Source organism: Vipera ursinii (assembly GCF_947247035.1).
Source record: "Vipera ursinii genome assembly, chromosome: 11".
Classification (NCBI taxonomy): domain Eukaryota; kingdom Metazoa; phylum Chordata; class Lepidosauria; order Squamata; family Viperidae; genus Vipera; species Vipera ursinii.
Genome location: NC_139524.1, coordinates 9,519,383 through 9,542,684, shown reverse-complemented (window position 1 = coordinate 9,542,684; position 23,302 = coordinate 9,519,383). Strand labels below are relative to the sequence as shown.

Below are 23,302 nucleotides of genomic sequence, written 5' to 3'. Positions count from 1 at the left end.
TCCAGAAGGTCTCATGGGCAACAAGATGGAGGAGACGGCTTTGAAAAACTCTCCCCTTTCCTATCCAGTCCTTCTGCAGCAGAAGCACAGCCTGGTTTGCAGCAAGTCAAGGCAGGAAGCCAGTTCCCTGAAAGCCAGGAAGTCTGAAAAGCCACCGAACCACAACTTCATTTCAGCACCCCTACACGCCTCGCCCGTGGCTCTCTTTCACAGTCACCATTTCTCTCTCTCTCTCTCTCTCTTTTTTAGCTCTCGTGTCTTTCAAGCTGATCTTCTTTGGCCTCTGTCTCTTTCCACCCATGGGTGAATAAATTAGGTCCTGGGGGCTCCAGTCTCCTCCTCAGCTTCTATATGGTCACCCAACCGTTAAGAGCAAGGGTCTTCCAACTTGGCCCTTTTATGACTTGTGGACTTCGACTCCCAGAATTCCTTGTGCCTGGCTGAGGAATTCTGGGAGTCCAAGTCCACAAATCATAAAAGGGTCAGGTTTGAAGACCCCTGCTTAAGAGCGTTGGAGCTGTCGATTTTCAAAAATTTGAATGAAAAAGAAAAAATCGGATGTTTTTTTTAGGGAAATATACCTGGTTTTGAAGAAACGTACCAGACGGTCCTTGGTGCTCTCTGAACATGGTTGTTTTCTTGGCAGACTTTTCAATACCCAACTAGATAACATCATCAGTGCTAGAGTACCATCACGTCTTTCTACAACTTTCTCCCTCCTCATGGGTCAATATATTTTACCCATCCTGGGCTTATATAATGTAGAGGGAATGGAACAACTTTCAGGAAACTTTGTTAATCTGAGAGGTTTTGTTGCTCCTCCAAGGAACTTTATCAGTCAGAGTAAAAACATACTGCAACTCGTTTTGGGGAGAAACTGTCTAATTTTTACTCTGACTGATGAAGTTGCTTGGAGGAGCAACGAAACATCTCAGATTAAGAAAATGTGGTCCAGTTGTCCTGATTCAACCTTTAGACACCTTTGGCATGGACGATTCGGTCTTCATGGACGTACAAAGTTAAGAAATGCCACTGACCTCATCAAATATCTTATTCTTTCCTCGGCCGATGCCATCATTGAATGCTTTCATCCACAATTCCTTTTCTTCTGTGGTCGGTGCCTGGAATTTGATATCTTGCACCTAAACAGAAAAAAACAAAACAGGAGGAGAGTTTGCCTGAAAGCCATTCAGATTTCACTACAAAAAATAATAATTCTTTGCAATACCAGTTGGTGCTATCCAGTTTCCCCCCAGGAAAAGTTCAGGGCTGGAGAACAGATCTGGAATAACCCAGATGCAGGATAATAGGCATGACTTGATGAAACAATTATCTGTCTTCCTATCTACCAGAAGATTTGAGAGTCACCTCTGATCAAAGCAAATGAAAACTAATATATATATAGTGTCTTTTTGCTGCTGTGAGCCGAGAAATACATAAGAACTGTGGGGTAAGCCTCAAATCAGGCTTAAAGTAGAAGAAAGAAAGAAAGAAAGAAAGAAAGAAAGAAAGAAAGAAAGAAAGAAAGAAAGAAAGAAAGAAAGAAAGAAAGAAAGAAAGAAAGAAAGAAAGAAAGACTTAAAGACTCCACAAACCTAAAATTATGAAAAAAAATAAAATCTTGACCATGCCTGCTTAGGTCATCACTCCATCCACTCTGGTTCTCAGCTGCAAAAGGTTGTCCAACCCAGACAAATAACCAGGATGGACATCTTAACGTTTATTTGCTGCCACAGGAGAGGTCTGCAATGAATAAGCTTGGGTTGGAGACACCTTCTCTGCCCAGGATAATGTCACAATTTGTAGGAAGCGTGTTTCTCCCCCCCCCCCCTTTTGCGGGTTTTAAGAAGTCTGAGGCTATTCTGTAATTATGTGAAACCATTTTTTGAAAATAGCAATAGTACTAGCACTTACGACTTATACACCGCTCCACAGTGCTTGACAGCCCTCTCTAAGCGGTTTACAGAGTCAGCCTATTTGTCCCCAACAATCTGGGTCTGCATTTTACCGACCTCGTAGGGATAGAAGGCCGAGTCAACCGTGAGCCGGCCAGGATTAAACTCCTGGCAGTGGACAGAGTTAGCCAGCAATACTGCATTCTAAGCACTGGGAAGGAAGGAAGGAAGGAAGGAAGGAAGGAAGGAAGGAAGGAAGGAAGGAAGGAAGGAAGGAAGGAAGGAAGGAAGGAAGGGCAATAGCACTTAGACTTATATACTGCTTCACACTGCTTTCCATACTCTCTAAGCAGTTTACAGAGTCAGCCTATTGCCCCCAACAATCTGGGTCCGCATTTTACTGACCTCGGAAGGATGGAAGGCCGAGTCAACCTTGAGCCCTGTCAGGATCGAACTGCCAAACTGCTGGCAGCCGGCAGTCAGCAGTACTGCATTCTAACCACTGCAGCACTTTAAGAGGGAAAACACCACTTTTTTTATTATGCTTGGCAAACCTAGGGTAACAGTGCCCTTGATCTTTGGAAACCGTGAAGGATATTGAGCTTTTTGGAAAGGTGCAAATATTGGTCTTTACATGGGGCTGCCCTTGAGAACCACTCGGAAGCTTCAGCTGGTACAGAGTGCAGCTGCACGAGTTCTTTTGGGGGTCTCCCGATACTCCCATATTACACCTCTGCTCCGTGAGCTGCACTGGCTTCCAGTTGCCTTCCGGGTGAAATTCAAGGTGCTGGTGATGACATACAAAGCCCTACATGGCGTGGGTCCGGATTACCTACGGGAGCACCTACTGCCGGCGTCAACGTCCCTCCGTCCTGTACATTCCCACAGAGAGGGCCTCCTCAGGGTACCACCGGTCAGAGAATGTCGGCTGGTGACCCCCAGGGGGAGAGCATTCTCGGTGGGTGCACCAATCCTTTGGAACCGCTTACCAGCTGAACTCCGTATGGCCCCCGACCTTCGCTCCTTCCAGCGTGATCTAAAAACTTATCTATTCGAACAAGCCGGCCTGGCCTGATGGATTTGGGTTTTAATATTATTTAACTAATGTATTCTTATTTTATTGCCCTGTACACCGCCCTGAGTCCTTCAGGAGAAGGGCGGTATATAAATCAAATAAATAAATAAATAAATAAATAAATAAATAAATAAATAAATAAATAAATAAATAAATAAATAAATAAATAGAACGTTTCTAAAACTGAGATTTGGAGACTACAAATCACTTTCTCCATCATGGCCCAATTTCCTCCACCCAGACGCTTGAAACAAAAAGTCATCTGCAGGGCCCTAAAGTACGGAAAGCTGCTGTAGGCCACCAGCCAAGTATGTTGACGAGATCATTGAAAGAAAGGGATGGAGTCAGTGGACATTTATAATTTAAACACATTGATACCCAGCTTTTCTGCTAAAAGGAAAATCAAAAGCAATTAACAGCTGTTAAAATCAATGTTTGGATTCCACGAATGAAGAAGAGAACAGAATGGGGTTTACTTTCTCATCCCTTCCTCTTAAGACTCTGTAGCTCATGTTTCCAGAAAAAGAAAAAAAAATTGCTCTTCGTGGTTGTGAGAATGGTGCGGGACGAGGAATGGGGTGTTTTAGGAGAAACAAACGGTATCCTCTCTCTCGGATTCAAGCCAATGACCCAAAGGCACAACCTCATCTGGAGAAGATCAAGGGCTATCATTAATCCAAGCAATGTAAAAAACACCTGATCTTGCAAAAATCACTCGTGGAATAAATGTTCCAGTACAGCAATTGCACTGGCACCAACTGATACTGTTGTAACCACCATCATTTTTGTCATCAACACAAGGGAATGAACCAAAGTACGTCAAGGAAAAATAGCTTGCAAGAATAGGAGGGAAGGGGAGGTGTGTGTGTGTGTGTGTGTGTGTGTGTGTGTGTGTGTGTGTGAGAGAGAGAGAGAGAGAGAGAGAGAGAGAGAGAGAGAGAACAAATCATGCTTCATGAAATAGGGCAGGGGTCTTCAAACCTGGCCCTTTTATGACTTGTGGACTTCAACTCCCAGAATTCTGGAAGTTGAAGTCCACAAGTCATAAAAGGGCCAGGTTTGAAGACCCCTGAAATAGGGAGAACAAATCAATGCCCAGGCTTAATACAGAAATGTAGTCCTCTGTCTTTTGCCCTCTCCCCTTTTATCTTCACAGCAAGGGAGGATCGCAACCTAACCTTAGTCAGCAATAGATGGGAAATAATCATGGATAGAACCAAACCTAGAACTAAGGAGAAATTTCCTGACTGTGAGAACAATTATTAACTAGTGGAACGGCTCGCCTTCAGAAGTTGTGGATGCTCCAACACTGGAGACTTTTAAAGAAGAGAGTGGAGAGCCATTTGCCTGAAATGTTACAGGGTTTCTTGGCTGAGCAGGGGATTGGACTAGAAGACCTCCAAGCTCCCTTCTAACTCCGTTATTCTATTATTTTGTTAAAAAAAAGAGAGAAATGGATAATTTCTGCCATCTACAGTATATCCCACCCATTTGCAACCAAATGGGTATCAATCCTTTTGCACCTTCTAGCCCTTTATTTATTCACTCGCTTTATATTCCTGCCTTTCTATCTGGAGCACAAGACAGCAGCATACATAATGCTGGGCTCAGGGCCCTTTTCAGCAATACAATGTTAAAAAGGTAAAGGTAAAGGTTCCCCCACACATGCGTGCTAGTCGATTCCGACTCTAGGGGCCGGTGCTCATCTCCGTTTCAAAGCCGAAGAGCCAGCGCTTGTCTGAGGATGTCTCCGTGGTCATGTGGCCGGCATGACTAGACGCCAAAGGCGCATGGAACGCTGTTACCTTCGCACCGTAGTGGTCCCTATTTTTCTACTTGCATTTTTTACGTGCTTTCGAACTGCTAGGTTGGCAGAAGCTGGGACGAGTAACAGGCGCTCACTCTGCTACGTGGCACTCAGGATTTGACCCGCCAAACTGCATGCCCACATGCGCTCAAGAGCTGGAACAAGTTATGCATCCTTGAATTTGTAGAAGGCAGAGCCAGGTACACCAATGATTACAGTGGAGTAAAGCAACTTCTTGTCTCTCACGATTTTTATTTTTGCTGCAGCTGCTGCAAGGGAGGAGTTAGCAAGCAGTCTTTTTGGAAAGAGAGAAGCCAAACTTGTTGGATGGCCATCTGCTCCCTCTGACTTCCCAAACAACTGACCTGGAATCGCCCTTATTAAAAAAAAAAGTCACTTACAATAGCGCCTCTACTGAAAACAAGGGGCAGGGGGATTTTTTTTTACAGTAATTTAAACTCTAAGCACAGTCCCAATTGATCAAACTTCCTTTTTGCCACAATAAGTTGCTGGCTGGAAAGCAGAGCAATGGAGGGGGAGGGGGGGGAAATGGGAGGGTCAGACTCTGTTTGGACAAAGGGGAAAAAAAACCAGAGAGAGGGAGAGAGAGATATCTTGGTTCCTTCCCAAGGAGGCATGGTTTCCCCATGAAGTCAGAGTCGTATATTCTCCCTCCATAATCAGGAATGAGTCTGCCTGAGTGATCAGGCTTTTGCCCTCGTTGTAGGCTTTAGATAGTTAAAGAGTTGTATCACCGGCTCATTCTGCGATGATTTTCCATGATTGGATTATCTGTTCTTGGCTGCCTGGTTGAACGCAGTTATACAATCCGGGTAAGAGGCTGCCAATGGCACAGTCCAGGAGATGAAAGAGAAGCAACTGAGATGTCCAAAGAAAAGAGCATTTCAGAAAAGGCCTTGCAAAGGTTCAAACTCTTATGTCTAGCCAAGATATGTCTTCCCCGGAGGCGGCCACATCTGAAGATGGATATGATCTTCCAGATATGACGTAGAGCTGTCTCTGAACGGAAGTTTGGAAGACATCGTTCCAGCCTCGTTTATTATAAGTGATCATAATAAGCACAAGACTGTTCCAGTCCCAGCGAGTGAAGATGAGAGCCCACATAATATTTAAGGACAAATCCTTATGAGTGAAGGTCTATCACAATTAGATGTATATACTGACCTTTGTAGAGAATGGCGCAAATTGAAAAGTAAAAATTAAAAAAAAAACCGAAGATCAAGCCTATACTGTAAAGCTAAAGGTGCTTTACTGTTGTCTGGGTTAGCCTTTTTCAATAAATATGTTGTGCCTTGGAAGCTTGGTAGAGAAGGACAGGCAGAGCCTTGGGGTGGAGTCAAGAGAGGAATTACCCTGGAGTCATTATGTTCTCACAAGTGATCTAAGTCCAAAAACCGTCTTGAATTCCGTTAACTTTTATTTAGTGCCAATTTAATGCTGATCATTAGTTGACTAAATTCTTGTGTATAGGTGTGAGCAATATATCAGTGTCAAGCCCCTGTGGGCTTGCCACTAACGGGAGGGGGGAGGAGGGGACAAGACCATCAGATGGAGGCGTCAGAAGGCAGCGGATGGGACCAGCAGTGACAGCCCTTTCCCTCCCCAGTGCTGGAAGGGGGACCCTGCAGAGCACGGCTACAAGGCTGTCCCGCCAAACAGCTGAGCGGCACGGAGGAGTGGCGGGGAGCTGAATGCTGAAAGCCTGCCTCGTTTCCTTCCCTTGCTGCCCTACCAGCGCACATGCCGGATGCTGGATAGGTGGGTGGGAGTTGGGGCTGGCCGGGAGGCGCCTATTTAGAGCGCTGGGAGGCGGCTGCTCCCAGCACTGACTTTGTTTGCTGTTTGTTGGAATCCCGCACGGCAGAGCGTTCCGGAAATAAACCAGCCACCTGTGAACTCGATGGCTTGTGTCTTGTTGGAGCCAGGGGTGTGGCAAGGACCTCTGACAATCAGCTTAATTGGAGCCTAACATGTGGTCCTGATTTTTCATGCCTGACACTTTGTGTAACTTCTGCAGAATTAAGCTGGTTGTAAACCTAAGTGCCCCATTCCCAAAGTTTAAATCTAGGCTCATCCAGTAATTTCTGCAACAGACAAAGAAAGAAACCACACTATTTTCATTCTGCAAAACTAGTAAGATTTTGGCCAGCCACACAGCAGATGGAGAAACAGAACCAACTTGTTATCTCCTAGGTCAGTGATGGCGAACCGTTGAGAGACTGAGTGCCCAAACTGCAACCCAAAATGGCAGACTGGGTAGGACTAAAAAGTTCAATCAATTCCAATTTTGCGAGATTTTTTTTCCCCACGAGAAGTTGAAATTGACTGATTGAACCTTTTTTTTTTTGGCACATGGCGGCGGAGGCCTAAAGCGAAAAGGTTTTTAAAAACCCAGCTGAAGGCCTAGGACTGGGGCAGCAGTGTGCGTGCCCACAGAGAGGGCTCTGCGTGCCACCTGTGGCACCCGTGCCATAGATTTGCCACCACGGTCCTAGGTGTTCCTTCAAAGTCCAATCGAATTCAAGCCATTCCACGCCTTCAAGTTATACCTCTCCCTACAAGTGGGATGCTAGTGAATATACTATCCGAGTGCAATTGTGTCAGAAATTGAGCCAGTTACTCCACAGAGCATCCCCACTGACAATGTTAAGTTGTCCCACAAAGTATCTTGTGGCCATGTCTAAAAGCCATAGCCTTCATTGCTTCAACCAAAAGCCAACAAAGGAAGTGACCAACACCTTCATGAAAGCATATACATATGGAAAGCATGGAAAGCACATGGTTTCTGGAATTCTTTCCTGTTCCAGCGGTGGCCAGAAAAGACATCTGTATTTTCTTCTGTCCAACCAAGCTTTCTCTTTGTGCTGGATCTGGGTGCACACGTAAGAAAGAAAAGGCAAGCTTGTGTACTCTTCACTCTGAGTCAAGAGGGAGAAGGGAGGAGTTCTTAGGAAGAGAGCCCTCCTTAGGGATACACTGGTGGATTGATTTTCAAGGAATGTTTTCCTCCACACTCCTAAGCCTCTCAGAATCAACCTCTGTATGGTGCCATCTCTTTCAACACCAAATTTGGTCCGTATCTGTTATGTTTTCAGAGAGCTATTCTGCTGAAGGATGCTGCCCCTTATATAATTGCCAACATTCCTTTGGAAATCGGAAAGAATAGATACAGGGAGGGGAGGGAAGGGAAGGGGAGGGAAGGGAAGGGAAGGGAGGAATTAGTTTCATATAGAACAGAAAAAGACTTTTTACCTTGCATCCTGGAGAATGGATTAAAATGAATCTGTTTTTCCTTTTCAGGAGGGCTCGCAAATCTTGGCATCTGTCATAATGGTCCAGTTCGAGACTCTCAACACATTTCTGTTCCTCCTGCAAGAGACAATATTACATATTTTTCCCCCCCTCTAACCGCAAAGTATGAAGTGTGACACACCACTGCAAGATAAGGACACTGACTCCAGATTAGGATGTTCGTGGTGCCCTTCAACTCAATCTCTGGAGTCACCCAGACTGCCCCTCCCCCCCCCAGAGTCACCCAAGTGTGAATTGGGTGACTATGTAAATTTGCTTAATTAATAAATAAATAAATGCACAAATAAAAGCTTTGCATCTGCTTCTCTCTCTCTGCAATGGTCAGCCAGCTGTAATGTACTTCATGAGCCATCCTGGTTGAGGCTGCTCAATGGTCTAAACGGGGTCAATGTGGGCCATCCCAAGTTTCCCCCCCCCACCCCCCGGTCTTGTACCACCTGCTGGGTAAAATATTCTCAACGGCACAATGAGAAGGTTGCAAAATCTCACAAGAGAAGCTGTTTGCAGAAAACAGAAGCCAAAAAAGGGGGGGCTTAAGGGGGGGGAGAAGGTATTTCTGGCTGGTTCTAACTGATGAAAAGCCCCCCCCCCCAATAAGAGGATATAAGAGTAATGCAGGCAAAATTTCATTGCACCTACAACAGCATCCCTTTGTTTGTTTGCGTTGGAGGTATCGGTGCAACTCAATTCCCTACGTGGAGATTCTTTGATTAAAATGAGGGGAAACTACGATTCTGAGGTAGGCCTGTCGTTGTCCTCTTCATTAGCCTTCCACAAATGTTGGTCTTTCTGGTAAGTGGCTTCCAGATATCATGGTCTTTGATAATTGGCAGAACTGAATCTTTCTGACGCTTCTCAAAGGTTGTCCAGCAAACCATCCAGTACAGGAACCTTACTCAGCAAAGTAACAAGGTATATGCCACCATGGACATAGATACTTTTACCGGTCTACTATAGAGAGCGTCCTCTCGTATGGTATTGTGGTTTGGTATGCAGGTCTGACAGCCGTGGACAGGAAAGTATTACAGAGGGTAGTGAGCACAGCACAAGACATTGTGGGCTGTCCCCTGAAACCACTGGATGACATCGCCAGGGCTCGTTGCCTTGGAAGAGTGAGGAAGATTCTCAGAAATGACTCACACCCTGGTCGGTATCTCTTTACTCTCCTACCATCCGGTAGGAGATATAGGAGTATAGCCAGCCGTACCAACAGGCTGAAAAATAGCTTTTATCCGTGGGCTGTTAGGCTTTTAAATGGGACATAATCTCTGTGAACTTATGCAGAATTGACTTGGGAGACTGGTGTGTGGTGTAGCTGGTTCACATGGTGTGGTAGGATGGAGGGTTTGTTGTCACTGTGTGTTGGGGGAAGAGAGCACGGGGGGAGGCTCAGCTAATCTCAATGTACACATGTTGTACTTTGACAATAAAGGATTATTATTATTATTATTATTATTATTATTATTATTATTATTATTATTATTATTATTATTATTATTATTATTATTATTTAGCCAAGAAAAGGCTCCTAGGCTGGCAAACCACCCTAACGTCTGGAAGCTGACAGCTTGGATCTACACTAACGATTCATTTACACACACACACAAGCTATCACATCCAAACCACAAAGCCACAGTTGTATTATAATCCAGTTTCAATGGATCCATATATTGGACATTGAACAGGCATATAGTAGGATTCATCTTATACAGTATTCGTGGGGGAGTAATTTTGCCAAATTTGGCACACACACAAAGCTTTGCGTTTCTCAGATCTAAGCAACTTCCAGCTACCTAAAAAAAATTAGTTAATAGTTTGGAATCTTCAGGGTGATGTTCCGGGCTATCACGCTGTGTGGCCTACGTGGGACTCCTGTTGGAGACAAGCAAGACACCTCATCTCGTTCAAAGAATGCCATTACATTTATTTTTCCTTCTTTAAAAAAGGCCACTTGAACTTGTTCTTACTGACTTACTGACTTGTTCTTACTTACTTAGTGAAGCAGTTTAGAATTCTGACCAACACATGAAATATAGCATATTTCAATCCTACATTTTCATCCGGCGCTCTTTTAATCATCCCAAGGAAATGATTTCCACTTTTTATTCAGCACCTTGCATAAAACAGGGAAGTGTTTCAGGTCACCCAAACAGCCAGCAGAGATACTGCGACAGAAGCTTTTAATGCTCTAAAACAGGGGTCTTCAAACTTGGCCCTTTTATGGCTTGTGGACTTCAACTCCCAGAATTCTTCAACCACCGTGTCCACAAGTCATAAAAGGGCCAAGTTTGAAGACCCCTGCTCTAAAATCTAGTTCCTCGCAAGTACAAAATGTAACACTTTCTTGGCTAAACCATAAATATAATTCACACATATGAGGACCCAGATTGTTGGGGGCAATTAAGCTGACTTTGTAATAATGCCGCTTGGGATGTGTGTGAAAGCCCTAACAAGCAGGCATATACATAGAATGAACGCTACTGCTAAGCTTGTAAGCCGCCCTGAGTCTTCGGAGAAGGGCGGGATATAAATGGAATAAAAATAAAAATAAATAAATCTATGGGTAAGATGGTAGTTGCTCAATCTCACATCCTAACACAGGGGAATAAACGCAGGACCAAGTATCCCAAAGGTGCTTTTTCACGAGGCAACTTGACTTCCTTGTTTTTCTTTGAAGATGTTTCGCTTCTCACCCAAGAAGCTCCTTCAGCTCTGAAGAAGCTTCTCGGAGAAGAAGCGAAAGCTCTTCAAAGACAAACAAGAAAGTCCAGTTGCCTCGTGAAAAAGCACCTTTGGGATAACTATGAGCGGGATGACTGAGAATCTCCATGGACGGACTAAGTATCCCAGGCTTAAAGAGCCATGAACATCTAAAACTATCAACTGAAATAATTAAGAGCAGCAGTAGAATGAAGTTCGCCGTCTTTCCAAATGGGCCCAACGATTAGATGAGAAAAGCAGGTTAATCCGAGAGGACTTTGTTTATTGCGCTTATTCAAAATGAACCCGTAGTGATCCTAAGCAAGGGAGAGAAAAGGTTGGAGGCAGATTTCTGATTCCGAGATGATGGGTTGGTTTCTTTCTGCTTGACATCTTTCATCGCTATTGCCATGGGTTGCTCAACAAGAAGAAAAGAGGAAGCACAAGGAAGGAAGGAAGAGGACTACTAAGAGAGTGTAAAAATAATCTTCAGATCGTAAATGTACAGTACACGCGTAGAGGAATGCTTAAAAATAGTGGCCATAAATTTAAACCCAATCCATTTCATCACAGTGGGCCAAAAAACTAACCAGCTGAATCGTCTCTCTGTTCAGTTGGCTGCTTCATGAAGAGTGGCAGCTTCCAAAGAATCCTGCTCGTCTTCTTCATTTTCAGCTTGCAAACTATTCTCTGATGGTCCTTCCAAATCAGCTTCCCCAAGCTTCATGGTTTGCCAAATCGGGCAACAGAGCCAGCCTTAAGGGTTATCCTTCACGGTTAGACCCCCTCATCTAGAAAAACAGTAGCCCGGATATACTACATGCCTTAGGAACCTCATGAAGGGAAAGGACAGATTCCCTGATCAGTCGTGACCGATTCTAGGAGGTGACGCTCATCTCCATTTTTCAGCCATGGGAACCAGCATTATCTGAAGGCATTTCCGTGGTCATGCGGCCGGCACAGTTGCATGATGTTTTGCCATTCCCAGCTGTGATCACTCTGCAAGGACTACCCGTATCTCTTTTATCTATCCAATGCTTTAGTAGATGGTCTCTGGACCCAAACTTTTAACATTAGAAGAAACATTCCCGGTAAGACAGAGAAGAAACCAAATTTAAACAACCAGGGAAGACCATTCCTGTGCTTGGAACAAGTCCGTGAGTTTGTTGAGGTTTTTCTCTCCCCTTGTCTTACCTCATCTTCATATACCAAGAGTTGGGTTTTACAGAGCCGGATGTAACGCTCTTTCCAAAGACTCAGAAGCCCTCCACTGCTCTTCTTGATCCAGCCAACTTTATCTCCTGAAGAGGGACACTTCGACTTCTCCAAATTTTCCTGTTTCAAACCCTAGAATCAAACCAGGAAAAAAGAAAGATATTACCAGGAATTCATAAACTGCTTTTGCAAAAGTCCCGAATTTCCAAACTTCAGGGATGAGGGAGAGTCCCTTAACTGTGGTTCAATAAGCAAAAGACAATTTTTACCCACCACACATGGCCCAAATGAAAAAAATAGCATTATGGTTTAAACCAGGGGTCTTCAAACGTGGCCCTTTTATGACTTGTGGACTTCAACTCACAAAATTCCTCAGCCAGGCAGGCTGGCAGAGGAATTCTGGGAGTTGAAGTCCACAAGTCATAAAAGGGCCACGTTTGAAGACCCCTGGTTTAAATAATAACGTGAATTCAGAGACGTTCTATTATTGTGATACGTTGCTAAAATATAAATAACACATCTGGGTAGCTCAAAGGACGCCCAAACTTAATACCGCGTCAAAGTACATGTGTCGAAGGTGAACAGGAAAATACTTGTTGGCACATGCCATGCAAACTACCCAAGACATTTCAGGGCTTGTGTCAAAGTATTACGGTGCCCTTTCCATCAGTTCTTTGTCCAGATTACCAACCAAACAAGTGAAAGGTTCAAGAACATTGATGATACAAGGAGGTCTTCCACCACATCCGAGGTCCATTTGGGGCAGGCTGTAAGGCTCACCCAATTGTGCCTTCCACAAAGGAATGCTTTCATGACTGAGCTGCAACATCTGTCATTTGCAACCACAATTTCACATTGCCCCGTGGTAGGGATGGCCCTGAATGTCTTTCTTATTGCATTGTGGAAGCTCTCTCTTTTTTTTTTACTAACTCTTCCCACCAGAGGCACCACCAACAGGGACATTAGGGCAGCCCACATTGGCTCTCTGTGCTTAGTGATCTGAAGCCTCCCCTTGAGCTTGAATGGAGGACAAGAAGCCAAGGAAGTGGGGTGGTAAATGCTGGAAAGATGATTGTACGTTGAAGTACAGGATGTTCATACATAAAGTCCCCGTGGCCAATTTATAATGAAATAAATGCAAGAATACTGCTCTGAAGCCAAGAGAACGTTTCTCGAGTTTTTCTTCTTCTTTGGAAACACAAAAAAAACCCAAAATTAAAAGGTTCCTTCCCATTAATATGAGTTATGAAAAAAAAAGGAATGAAAGCCTAATGTACAAGTTTAGCTTCTTGCCCTGGCAGAAATATAAGGCCTCTGGCTTAAGCTGGGTTTCTCCACCTAAATACATAGAATGAAGGCTATTGCTAAGCACATTGGTTTGTGCTTAAATTGTAAGCCGCCCTGAGTCTTCGGAGAAGGGCGGGATATAAATGGGATTTTTTTAAAAAAATAACTGCAGCCTGGCTGTCCACAAAGCAATACTTCCCCTCCTGGCTCAAGCCGATTGGGAAACATTCACCGACGTGCAACCCAGTTCTAAATCTGGTTTTAGACATTGTCACACAGTACCAGAGAGGTACAAGATCGTGCTTGCTTGCAAGACGTGAAAGGCAACAAACCTATTGCTGGAATCGTGGTTTGTTCCAACGTTTGCCAATGTTATTCCTGGACAGAGGAATACAGGTGGTCCTCAACTTACAACAGTTTGTTTAGTGACCGCTCGAAGTTACAACAGCACTGGAAAAAGTAACATGCCCATTTTTCACGCTTACGACCATTGCAGGATCCCCATGGTCACGTGATCAAAATTCAGACACTTGCCAACTGACTCGTATTTATGACGGCCACAGTGTCCCAGAGTGATGTGATCGCCTTTTGCGACCTTCTGACAAGTAAAGTCAATGGGGAATCCAGAGTCGCTTCACAATCACGTTGCTACCTTAACAACCGCAGGGATTCAAGAAAGGTCGTAAAATGGGGCAAAACTCACTCAACAAATGTCTCGCTTAGCCACAGAAATTTGGCGCTCAATTGTGGTCTTAATTCGAGGACTACCTCTATGCTATACTGAAACGCAAGTACAGTAGGTTCCCGTGAATACTTCTGGCCAGTGCTGTTACCCAGCACACTTCATTCACAGAATGCAACATAGAGAAGCAACTTTTAAGTCTTTCTTTTTAAAACCCTGAAATAAACTTCAGAGACCATTCTGAAGGACAGATCTTCAACCATATAGCCTGTCCTTGATGGTCTGCTGCTCTTGTTGATTTAAAAACAAACAAAAAAAAAACCTTCTGATCTTGGAATCGCCTGGATCTCCACCATTAGCAGGCTTGAGCACATCACTGCATCAGAATCCCCCGGGGCATTTCCAAAAAAATGTACACTTTATGCTCTGTGTGATTTCCTCCAAGCTTCCTAAGGGCAAGAGGCTTCCATTATCCAAGCCAAGCACCACTCAAGTTCTATTTTGCTACAAATAGAATAGAATAGAATAGAATAGAATAGAATAGAATAGAATAGAATAGAATAGAATAGAATAGAATAGAATAGAATAGAATAGAATAGAATAGAATAGAATAGAATAGGAGTTGAGAGGGACCTTGCAGGTCTTCTAGTCCTGCCCCCTGCTCAAGCAGGAGAACCTACACCATCTCAGACAGGTGATTGTCTAGTCTCTTCTTAAAAATCTCCAGTGATGGAGCACCCAGGATTTCTGGGGATAAGCTGTCCCACTGGTTGATTGTCCTCACTGTCAGGAAGTTTCTCCTAATTGATGCTAAAAGGAGAAATCGCTTTCTTTAGATACCAGGCCTTCCTGTCTTGATCAGATTCCCAAATTAGAACTTCCTGGAATAAGGGTTTACATTGTTTTGGATCCAAACTTTTTAAAAAATAGGCAAACCAACTGAGGGAAGGAAAGAAATAACAGTAATACTTAGTCTGTGCATTCAAAGATGCTGATGCATAGAGGGATATTGAAAGGGACATAATATGTTGGAAACAAAAGACCCATTTGGAATCAGATGGTTGCAAAGGATGTTTAACCAAGCTAAAGTACAATGAGTAAGTCCTTGCTATACTGCAGAGAACTGCCACCAATTGTTTGTCTTAGAACAAGGTGGACAACCTATATCCTTTGGGATGCAGGATCTACCAGCTAACATTAAGCACTATTCAACATTCTTCTCTGCCAGTAAATCTGTCCAGATCTGTGGAAAACTGCTGCTTCCTTCCTGGCCATTTACTGGATTAGAAGAGAGGGTGGGCAGGAAGGGTTAGATATGGATGAGCTTATGTTGAGGGAAAGATGGAGAAGACGATGCAATTTCTATTCTATTCTATTCTATTCTATTCTATTCTATTCTATTCTATTCTATTCTATTCTATTCTATTCTATTCTATTCTATTCTATTAATTTGAAATCAGTCTGATACGGTATAACCAAATTTCATGTTTTAGACTTTTGTCTACTGATAGCTTGCTTAGAGGCTCTAAAAGAAATCTACTTTATGATATCAGGAAGTTGTGTCTTTCCTGTAACCTTCAGATCTGTGTACAAATTTAGGCATACTGGGACTTCTAACAGAAGTCTTTTTGATGCAATTTTTAGAAACAGGATGGTTTTAACACTTATTCTTGCACTTGCAGCCTCAAGCTTTTGCAGCCTTCAGGACAGCCTGCAAATAACTTACACAAAATACTGTAGCTTCTAATATCTTGTATGCTTTGCTCCCAAATAATATTGTGTACAAGGGTGCTTGCGTGAAAGCATCACAATGAACTTTGTAGTAAAAATGCCCCTGATTTTTTCTTCATAAACAGGTATAGGTCAACGATAGATGCTTGCAACTGCTTTGAAAAGCAGTATTTCCAGTTGCTGGAATCTGCAAGCTTTGTTCATACTAATTCTTCTTTTTGTAGTTGTCTGAATGAAGCAGAAAGTCACGTACCTGGCCATGTTCTGACAGTAGATTCGCATGATGCCCTTTAGCAAATAGCAAGGTACACGTGCAGCCAAGTTACAGTAATTCAATTCTTTCTGGCACTACACTGGCTGGATGCAAGTCAAAATACCATGTCAAGATTATATATTAAGCCTTTCTTCCTTGTCTAAGTTTTCTTCCAAGGAGCAAATAAAATAAAATATATTTAGGTTGGTAAAACTGACAGCAACATTGACATTGTTGTACGTCAAGACATTCGAAAAACAACAACAACAACACAATCTAATACAGGTAATCTTCAAGTTACCACAATTGAGTCCAAAATTTATGTTGTTAAGTGAAACATTTGTTAAGTGACTTTAGCTTAAAGTGACTTTAAGTGAAACATTTGTTAAGTGACTTTAGCCCCATTTTACGATTTTTCTTGCCACGGTTGTTAAGTAAATCATTGCATTTGTTGAGTTAGTAACACAGTTGTTAAGTGAATCTGGCTTTCCCCCTTGACTCTGCTTGTCAGAAGGTCACAAAAGGGGATCCCAGGACACTGCAACCGTCATAAATATGAGTCAGTTGCCAAGGGTCTGAATTTTGATCTCGTGACCATTGGGGATGCTGCAACGGTCGTAAGTGTGAAAAACGGTCATAAGTCACTTTTTTCAGTGCTGTTGTAACTTTGAACGGTCACTAAAGTCGAGGACTACCGCATTGCGGGCTGGGGAATTCTGGGAGTTGAAGTCCACAGGTCTCAAAGTTGCCAAGGTTGGGGACCCCTGATCTATCCTGTCTATTTGTCAAAACCATAAATCACAAGTTTATTATTATTTTTTTCCATTTCTGTGCCAAAAGTCCCTAGGGGCCTTCCAGTCCACCAATAAATGCAGACAGTATTTTTTCTCTAACCAAAGAAGTTAAGTTTATCCAGATCAGCAAGATCTGTCCATTTGACCAAACGTTCCTCCATCGTGGGCAAAGCTGACTCTTTCCATCTCTTGAGCCAACAATGATTTCGCTGCAGTAAACCACCAATTGAAATAATGTAAAACTTTCTGGGCTTGGAATTTGAACGTTACCTGGAAATCCTCAGAGTGTGATCACGGGTCACTTGCAAACAGCTGTCACTGAGGTCCAGTGGCCAACTGCTTAAAATGTAATCACATGACTACAGGAGGGGCAGCTGTAGCTGTCAGAATTTTTTTAACGTGAGTCATAAGTACCCCTTCTGACCTCTGTCTGTAACACCAAATAGTCGGAAAGCAATCAGTCACTAAGTCAAGGACTACCCTGCAAATTACATAATAGCTTTGAAGGTTATATAAACCAGGTCAGAATGCAGGACAAATTCCTTCCCATTCCAACCCTTAAGTTAAAATAGAGGCTAGGGTTTGTTTGTATGGTTTCCATGACACCCATAGAGGTGAAGAAGAGGAAGCCAGTACTGAGAAAGGGAACAGCCATAGTTGTACATTAGCTTACGGCCACCCACAAGCTCAGGTTTTGTTATTGTTCTTTCAACAAAAAGGGTCTAAAAAAAAAAACCCTTTTCAGAGAAAACTTTGGGTATGAACAGTTAAGCTCCAAGTAGCTTAACTGTCTGCAGAATTACAGAATATAAATAAGAATTGTTATTATTTCCTATTTCTTCACACAGTTGGAAGACTATGCGGCAGTCAGAGTGAAGTTGTCACACCTCGTAAAAACAGCATTATGAAATAAGAAGCAAATTGTTTCGAGTAAAGAAAGGATGTCTAAAAAGGAAATAAAGAGGTGCAGGCTAGCCTCAAAGGTTTTAAAAATAAATTAAACCTATCCGTAAATGTGTATTCCTTCGGCAATTAAAAAAAATATTCCCAGATGCCAAAAGCAAACAATAACATAAGGACGAGAGCATCATTAACTTGTTCAGAAGCAGGTAACTGTCCAGTTATGCGGAAAAAAACATAAAACTGTATCAAACGATCCAGCAAGGTAACTTTTATATACCTTAAGTTCTCAAGGACGTAAGTTCAAAATACAGGAGCAGTTGCCAGCTTTTTACATTGTGTGTTAATTCATTTGGAAAAATCACCGCAATGTCGAAGTCACAACCTTAGCTAAAACTCCTGTGTTTTTTTTTTCCCAACAGAAAAGACAGGAAGGAAATAACTCTTTGGTTACTCCCTAGCTGTAGAAGGGTTGAAAGGAATAATTTGCATGAAATGACTGGATTTGCACAACAGGGTGAATCACAAAGTAGCCAGCCATGTTTTAGGCTAATGCATTGTGCAAATCCAGGCAGCAATGCTTAGCTTAGGGTTGCATGTTGGATTGAATTCAGAGACTTGGGTTAATTGAGCAAATTGTGGTTAGGGGAACCAGGAATAGGCCTACTGTGCTTAGCCTCCAGTTCAAGTTGGGGAAATCATTATCAGCTACCATAAGCCAATGCTGGGCTGTTCAGACAATGGAATGGAAATCTGCGATGTTGCCCAGCTGTAATTTTCTGGTTAACTCACCAGGGTTGAGAGATGCTCTCAATCGTCCTGGCCAATGATGAAAGAAGCCAGGAGTAACTTGTTTGTGGTATCTGAAGGAAAATAAATTCCCTGGCTTGCTTTTAAGAAACCTGCTTGCAGAGAAGTGCAGCTAAAATGATTAAAGGCCCGGAGACTAAAACTTATGAAAAAAACGGTTGCAGCAGTTGGGTATGTCTGGTCTAATGAAAAGAAGGACTGGGAGGGGGGACATGATAGCAATATGCTAGTATTTTGAGGAGCTGCCACAAAAAACAGGGGTCAACTAATTTTCCAAAGAACCTAAAGGCAAGATAAAAAACAATGGATGGAAACTAATCAAGGAGAGGAGCAACCTAGAATTAAGGAGAAAATTCCTAACAGTGAGAACAATTAACCAGTGGAACAGCTTGCTTCCAGAAGTTGTGGATGCTTCATCACTGGAGGTTTTTAAGAAGAGACTGGACAGCCACTTGTCTGAAATGGTATAGGGTCTCCTGCTTGAGCAGGGGGTTGGACTAGATGACCTCCAAGGTCCCTTTGAGCTCTATTCTGATTGATTGATAGATATGCCAGTTTAAATGTGTATCTTGACAGCTCCTCTAATAGCTACCTGTGGATTATGATTGCAGCTCAAGATTCACCTCCCTATTCTCAAGCAATGTCTGATCTCTTTAAGCATGAAGCTTAAGTATCTGCCTTTTTCCTCTCTGCAGCAGGCAGGCAGCTAGAGACAGATCAGCAGATTTACACCGTACCATTACCATATCCTTATAAAGCATTAAAAGGCTGTTTCCTCTTCTGAGAAGGCGGAACAGCTGAAAGGCCTGTGAAAAGCCATTTTTTTGTGTGTGGAACAGCCCCTGTGAGCAAGAAAAAAATGGCTTGCGGTGCCAGGTTAGAAGTACCCTGACAGAATGAATGCAAACAGGTTGTTGGTAGAAGGCAGACCCCCATTTGAACAGACAAGAGTTGTAAAGCAAAAAAAAAAAGAAAGAGAGAGACAAACGAATCATTTAAATTCTTTTAAGTCAAGGACACGAGTGGTTTGCTCAGGATGAGGGTCAATTCCGATTCAGAAGCACAAAAGATGCTGGACATTCTTTTGAAAAGAATGGTATATTATATTTGCAGGACAAGAGCTGACCGTTCTATAAAGTTCCCAGGCTAAAGATAAAAATAAAAAATAAAAAATGATGTGACCGAAACAGGTCTCTTTGGAGTTTTCCATCTGTAAGTTCTATTTTTGCAACCTCAGAGCAGCGAGACAGCAGTTACAAATCAGGAAACGGGAACAATAGGTGCCATGGGTTGCATTAAGTTGCAGTTGGTAAAGTTCCTGAATAAACGACAATCCACCAGGGTCCCCACGACATGTTAAGCCAGAAGCTCTCTGCTTGATAATCCTGGTCATTCCTGGCATCAGGCTGAGCCTTTTCCCACATTACTCACATCAGAGTAATAAGTCAATCAGCTTCCTAGGAAAAAGACCTCCTCACCTTCCTTTCAGCTGATTCTAGACCAGTCTTCATTCTAGAATTGCTTCTGGGAAGCAATTCCTCTCCGGCATACAAGAAGAAATACTTCCTTTAAAGATAGCAACACAGAGATTTTGCTTTTTGCAGAAATGCAAATTTAAATCAATGCATCTCCCCTCAACCCCCCCCCCTCACCTCCAAAGGCTTTTTAATGCAACTGGCAAGGGATGAACAGTGGCATCTTCTAAACCAAATGCTGAGCAAAAGGTTTTTCTGAGCTACAGCTCTCAACAGAGAAACAGGATGGGATCTGTAATCGAAAAAGCCCCTTTAGGGTGTTCTACCTCTGGTTTTTAGGCCCAGCCATTTAACTGTAAAAAAGGTAAAGGTTCCCCCACACATGCGTGCTAGTTGTTTCCAACTCTAGGGGCCAGTGCTCATTTCCGTTTCAAAGCCGAAGAGCCAGCGCTTGTCCGAGGACGTCTCCATGGTCATGTGGCCAGCATGACTAGACGCCAAAGGCGCATGGAATGCTGTTACCTTCCCACTGTAGTGGTCCCTATTTTTCTACTTGCATTTTTACGTGCTTTCAAACTGCTAGGTTGGCAGAAGCTGGGACGAGTACCGGTAACTCTGTTACGCGGCACTCGGGATTCGACCCGCCAAACTGCCGACCTTCTGATCAAGAAGCTCAGCATCCTAACCCACTGAGCCACTGCATCCCCCATTTAACTGTGGCAACCCCCTAACATCCACTGGCACCTGGAGCTCAGAGAGGGGACGCCAACGTTTTATTTTATTGGGCTACCTAAGCAGCTCACATCCTAGAGAAAAGGATACAGGAATGCTGTTAAGTACTGGATGGCAAATTGCGTGAATCCAAGGCTCCAGAACTTTCCCCCAAGTCCAGCACTTCATACATCTATTTCTTCTTTGGAAGGTTAGATGGGTAACTCAAGAGGTCACCTAGTCTAAGGTCCCCCTCCCAGTGCAGAAACAAAGCAAACAGAAAGGCTACATTTATGCAATATTCCAAAGGTGAGTTAGCTTGGCTCCCAGATAATGATAATAATTATTGTATTATTTTTTGCAAATTAGGATGCCGGATACATAGGATGCCGGATACATTGTACATAGTTTATGTACAAACCCAGGAAATGAGACTCAATGAATAAACCATGATTATTTTAAACACAGGTTTAACGTGCCTTCCGAACACAGCCAGGATAGCTGAAGGACGGAAACAGAATGCAAAAAGACAGGACTGAATGGGACAGAAACCGCTGGGAGGGAGGGAAGGCAGGCTGTGTGCCCAGCGGCCTGGAGGGCGCCCCAAGACACCATAGCTTTGCTCACTCCATCCCAAGAAGTGAGAAAGCCGGTCAGTCCCTTTGCTGCCCATCTAATCTGAACCGGTCAGTCCCTTTGCTGCCCATCAAATCTGAACGCCAGTCACTTTTCCTCACCTTACAAAAGGTGAAGAGCTACTTGCCGAACACTTAACCTGCCCAAAATACAGAGCCAGGTTTGAACCCCTAATACACACACACCCCAATACAGTTAACCAAGAGCCTTGGTGGAGCAGTGGGCTAATGCCTCCTTAAGTAACACCAGCTGCCTGCAATTAGTGCAGGTTCGAGTCCCACCAGGCTCAAGGTTGACTCAGCCTTCCATCCTTCCGAGGTAGGTAAAATGAGGACCCAGATTGTTGGGGGCAATTAAGCTGACTTTGTAATAATGCCACTTGGGGGGGGGGCGAAAGCCCTAATAAGCAGGCATATACATAGAATGAAGGCTACTGCTAAGCACATTGATTTGTGCTTCTTAGATTGTAAGCTGCCCTGAGTGTTGGGAGAAGGGCGGGATATAAATGGGATTAAAATAAAATAAAAATAAACCTCTCGAACTGTCTCATTGCTTTTTGCCAGGAACTTGGGACCATCAACATGGAAAGACTTTTCCATGTCTTTCCCGCCTTAATTCATCATCTTTTATCAACTTTGGGGACTATCAGACAACTAAATTTCCCCTCCCCAGCTCCCCCCCCTCCCGGTTTCCCAGGCTGATCTCCTCCCCCCCCCCAAAAAAAAACAAACCCTTCCAGCCTTTTTTTTTTCTTTTCCTTCTTCTGAATTCCCTCCGCTTCGTGTCAGGAAGGAGAAAAGGCCTTTTTCGCTTCCCCTCCCTCCCTCGTCTCTCCCCCCCACCCCCCCACCCCACCAGGCCTCCATCCTCCCTCTCCATCAACTCTTCCAAACACACACACACACACACACACACACCCAAGCATTTAATGAACCTTTCCTTCCGCCCCCCCCCCCCGCTTGAAACTCACCCAAGTTTAACTTTGGAGCAAAACAAAAAAAAAAAGTCCGGGTTTCAACAAAAACAAAACAAAAACAAAAAACGGGGTGTGGGGGGGGGGGAGAGAAACGGGGTGGGAGGGAAGGACGCTGGCTGCCGGATTTGGGATTGCCCCCCTCCTCTCCTCCAACAAGCCCAAACCGCGCACAGGACTGGAAACTTAACTTTTTGTTTTGTTTCCACCAACCAACCCTCCCCTCCCCCCCCCCCCCACCCAACAACTCTCAGCCCGGGACGCGGAGCCTTTTCAAGACTCACATCTTCCATGGTCGGGAGGTGGAAGGAGAGGCGAGCCCGTCTCTCTTTTCTTCTCTCCCCGTCTTCGGCGGAGGAATCCGGCAGGCGGGCGGGCGGCGGCTTGGCTGCCCCGACCCGGCACGCCGAAAACGAAAGGAAGCAGAAGAAGAAGAAGCAGCGCCGCTTCTCGCCCGCCCGCCCTGCCGGTTTCACGCGCCTCGGGGCGGCTCCATCTCCCTCCGCTCTCCCGGCCGAGCTGCCCACCGAGCCGGCGCCGGCAAAGCCAGGGCAGGGCAAGGCGAGGCGAAGCGAGGCGGAGCCGAGGGGAGGGGGGTGTAACTTTTGCAGGGCGAGGAGAGGGAAGGAGGGAGAGGGAGAAAGGGAGGGAGGGAGGGAAAGCGAAGGGAAGTCCTGGGTTCGAAACGCCGCCGCTTGGGCTCGCCGATCTTCTTGCAACTTGGCCAGAAGGCAAAAAGGAAGTTTCCGGGCGCCGCTGCGAGACGGGAAGGGGAGAAGAGCCTCCCGAGGGAGGGAGGGAGGGAGGGAGGGAGGGGGATGCTCGGGAAGGAAATAAGAGTGGGGTGTGTGTGTGTGTGTGTGTGTGTGTGTTTTGGGGGGGGTGAGGGAGTCCTTTGGTGCTTCTCTGAGCTTGCTTGTTTTCTTTGCAGACGTTTCGGGAGCCAAACTAGGCAACGGCATCCCTTCTAGTCTGAGATGGTGGAAATGTTGTTGTTTTTTTTAATTATTATTTTAATTCCATTT

General features: G+C 44.2%; 1 protein-coding gene across 1 annotated transcript in view; it reads right to left on the bottom strand.

Moving 5' to 3' along the window:
- Positions 1 to 22,853, bottom strand: part of PLEKHO2 (pleckstrin homology domain containing O2) — a 30,415-nt gene extending 7,562 nt beyond the window's left edge. Inside the window, exons 1-4 of the mRNA XM_083371348.1 lie at positions 22,562 to 22,853; positions 12,005 to 12,157; positions 8,051 to 8,167; positions 1,038 to 1,142 (exon numbers count right to left, since the gene is read on the bottom strand). Of these exons, the coding sequence (XP_083227474.1) occupies positions 1,038 to 1,142; positions 8,051 to 8,167; positions 12,005 to 12,157; positions 22,562 to 22,570 (384 nt within the window). The 5' untranslated portion in view covers positions 22,571 to 22,853. The remainder of the gene's footprint in view (positions 1 to 1,037; positions 1,143 to 8,050; positions 8,168 to 12,004; positions 12,158 to 22,561) is intronic.
- Between the last annotated feature and the right edge of the window lie 449 nt (positions 22,854 to 23,302).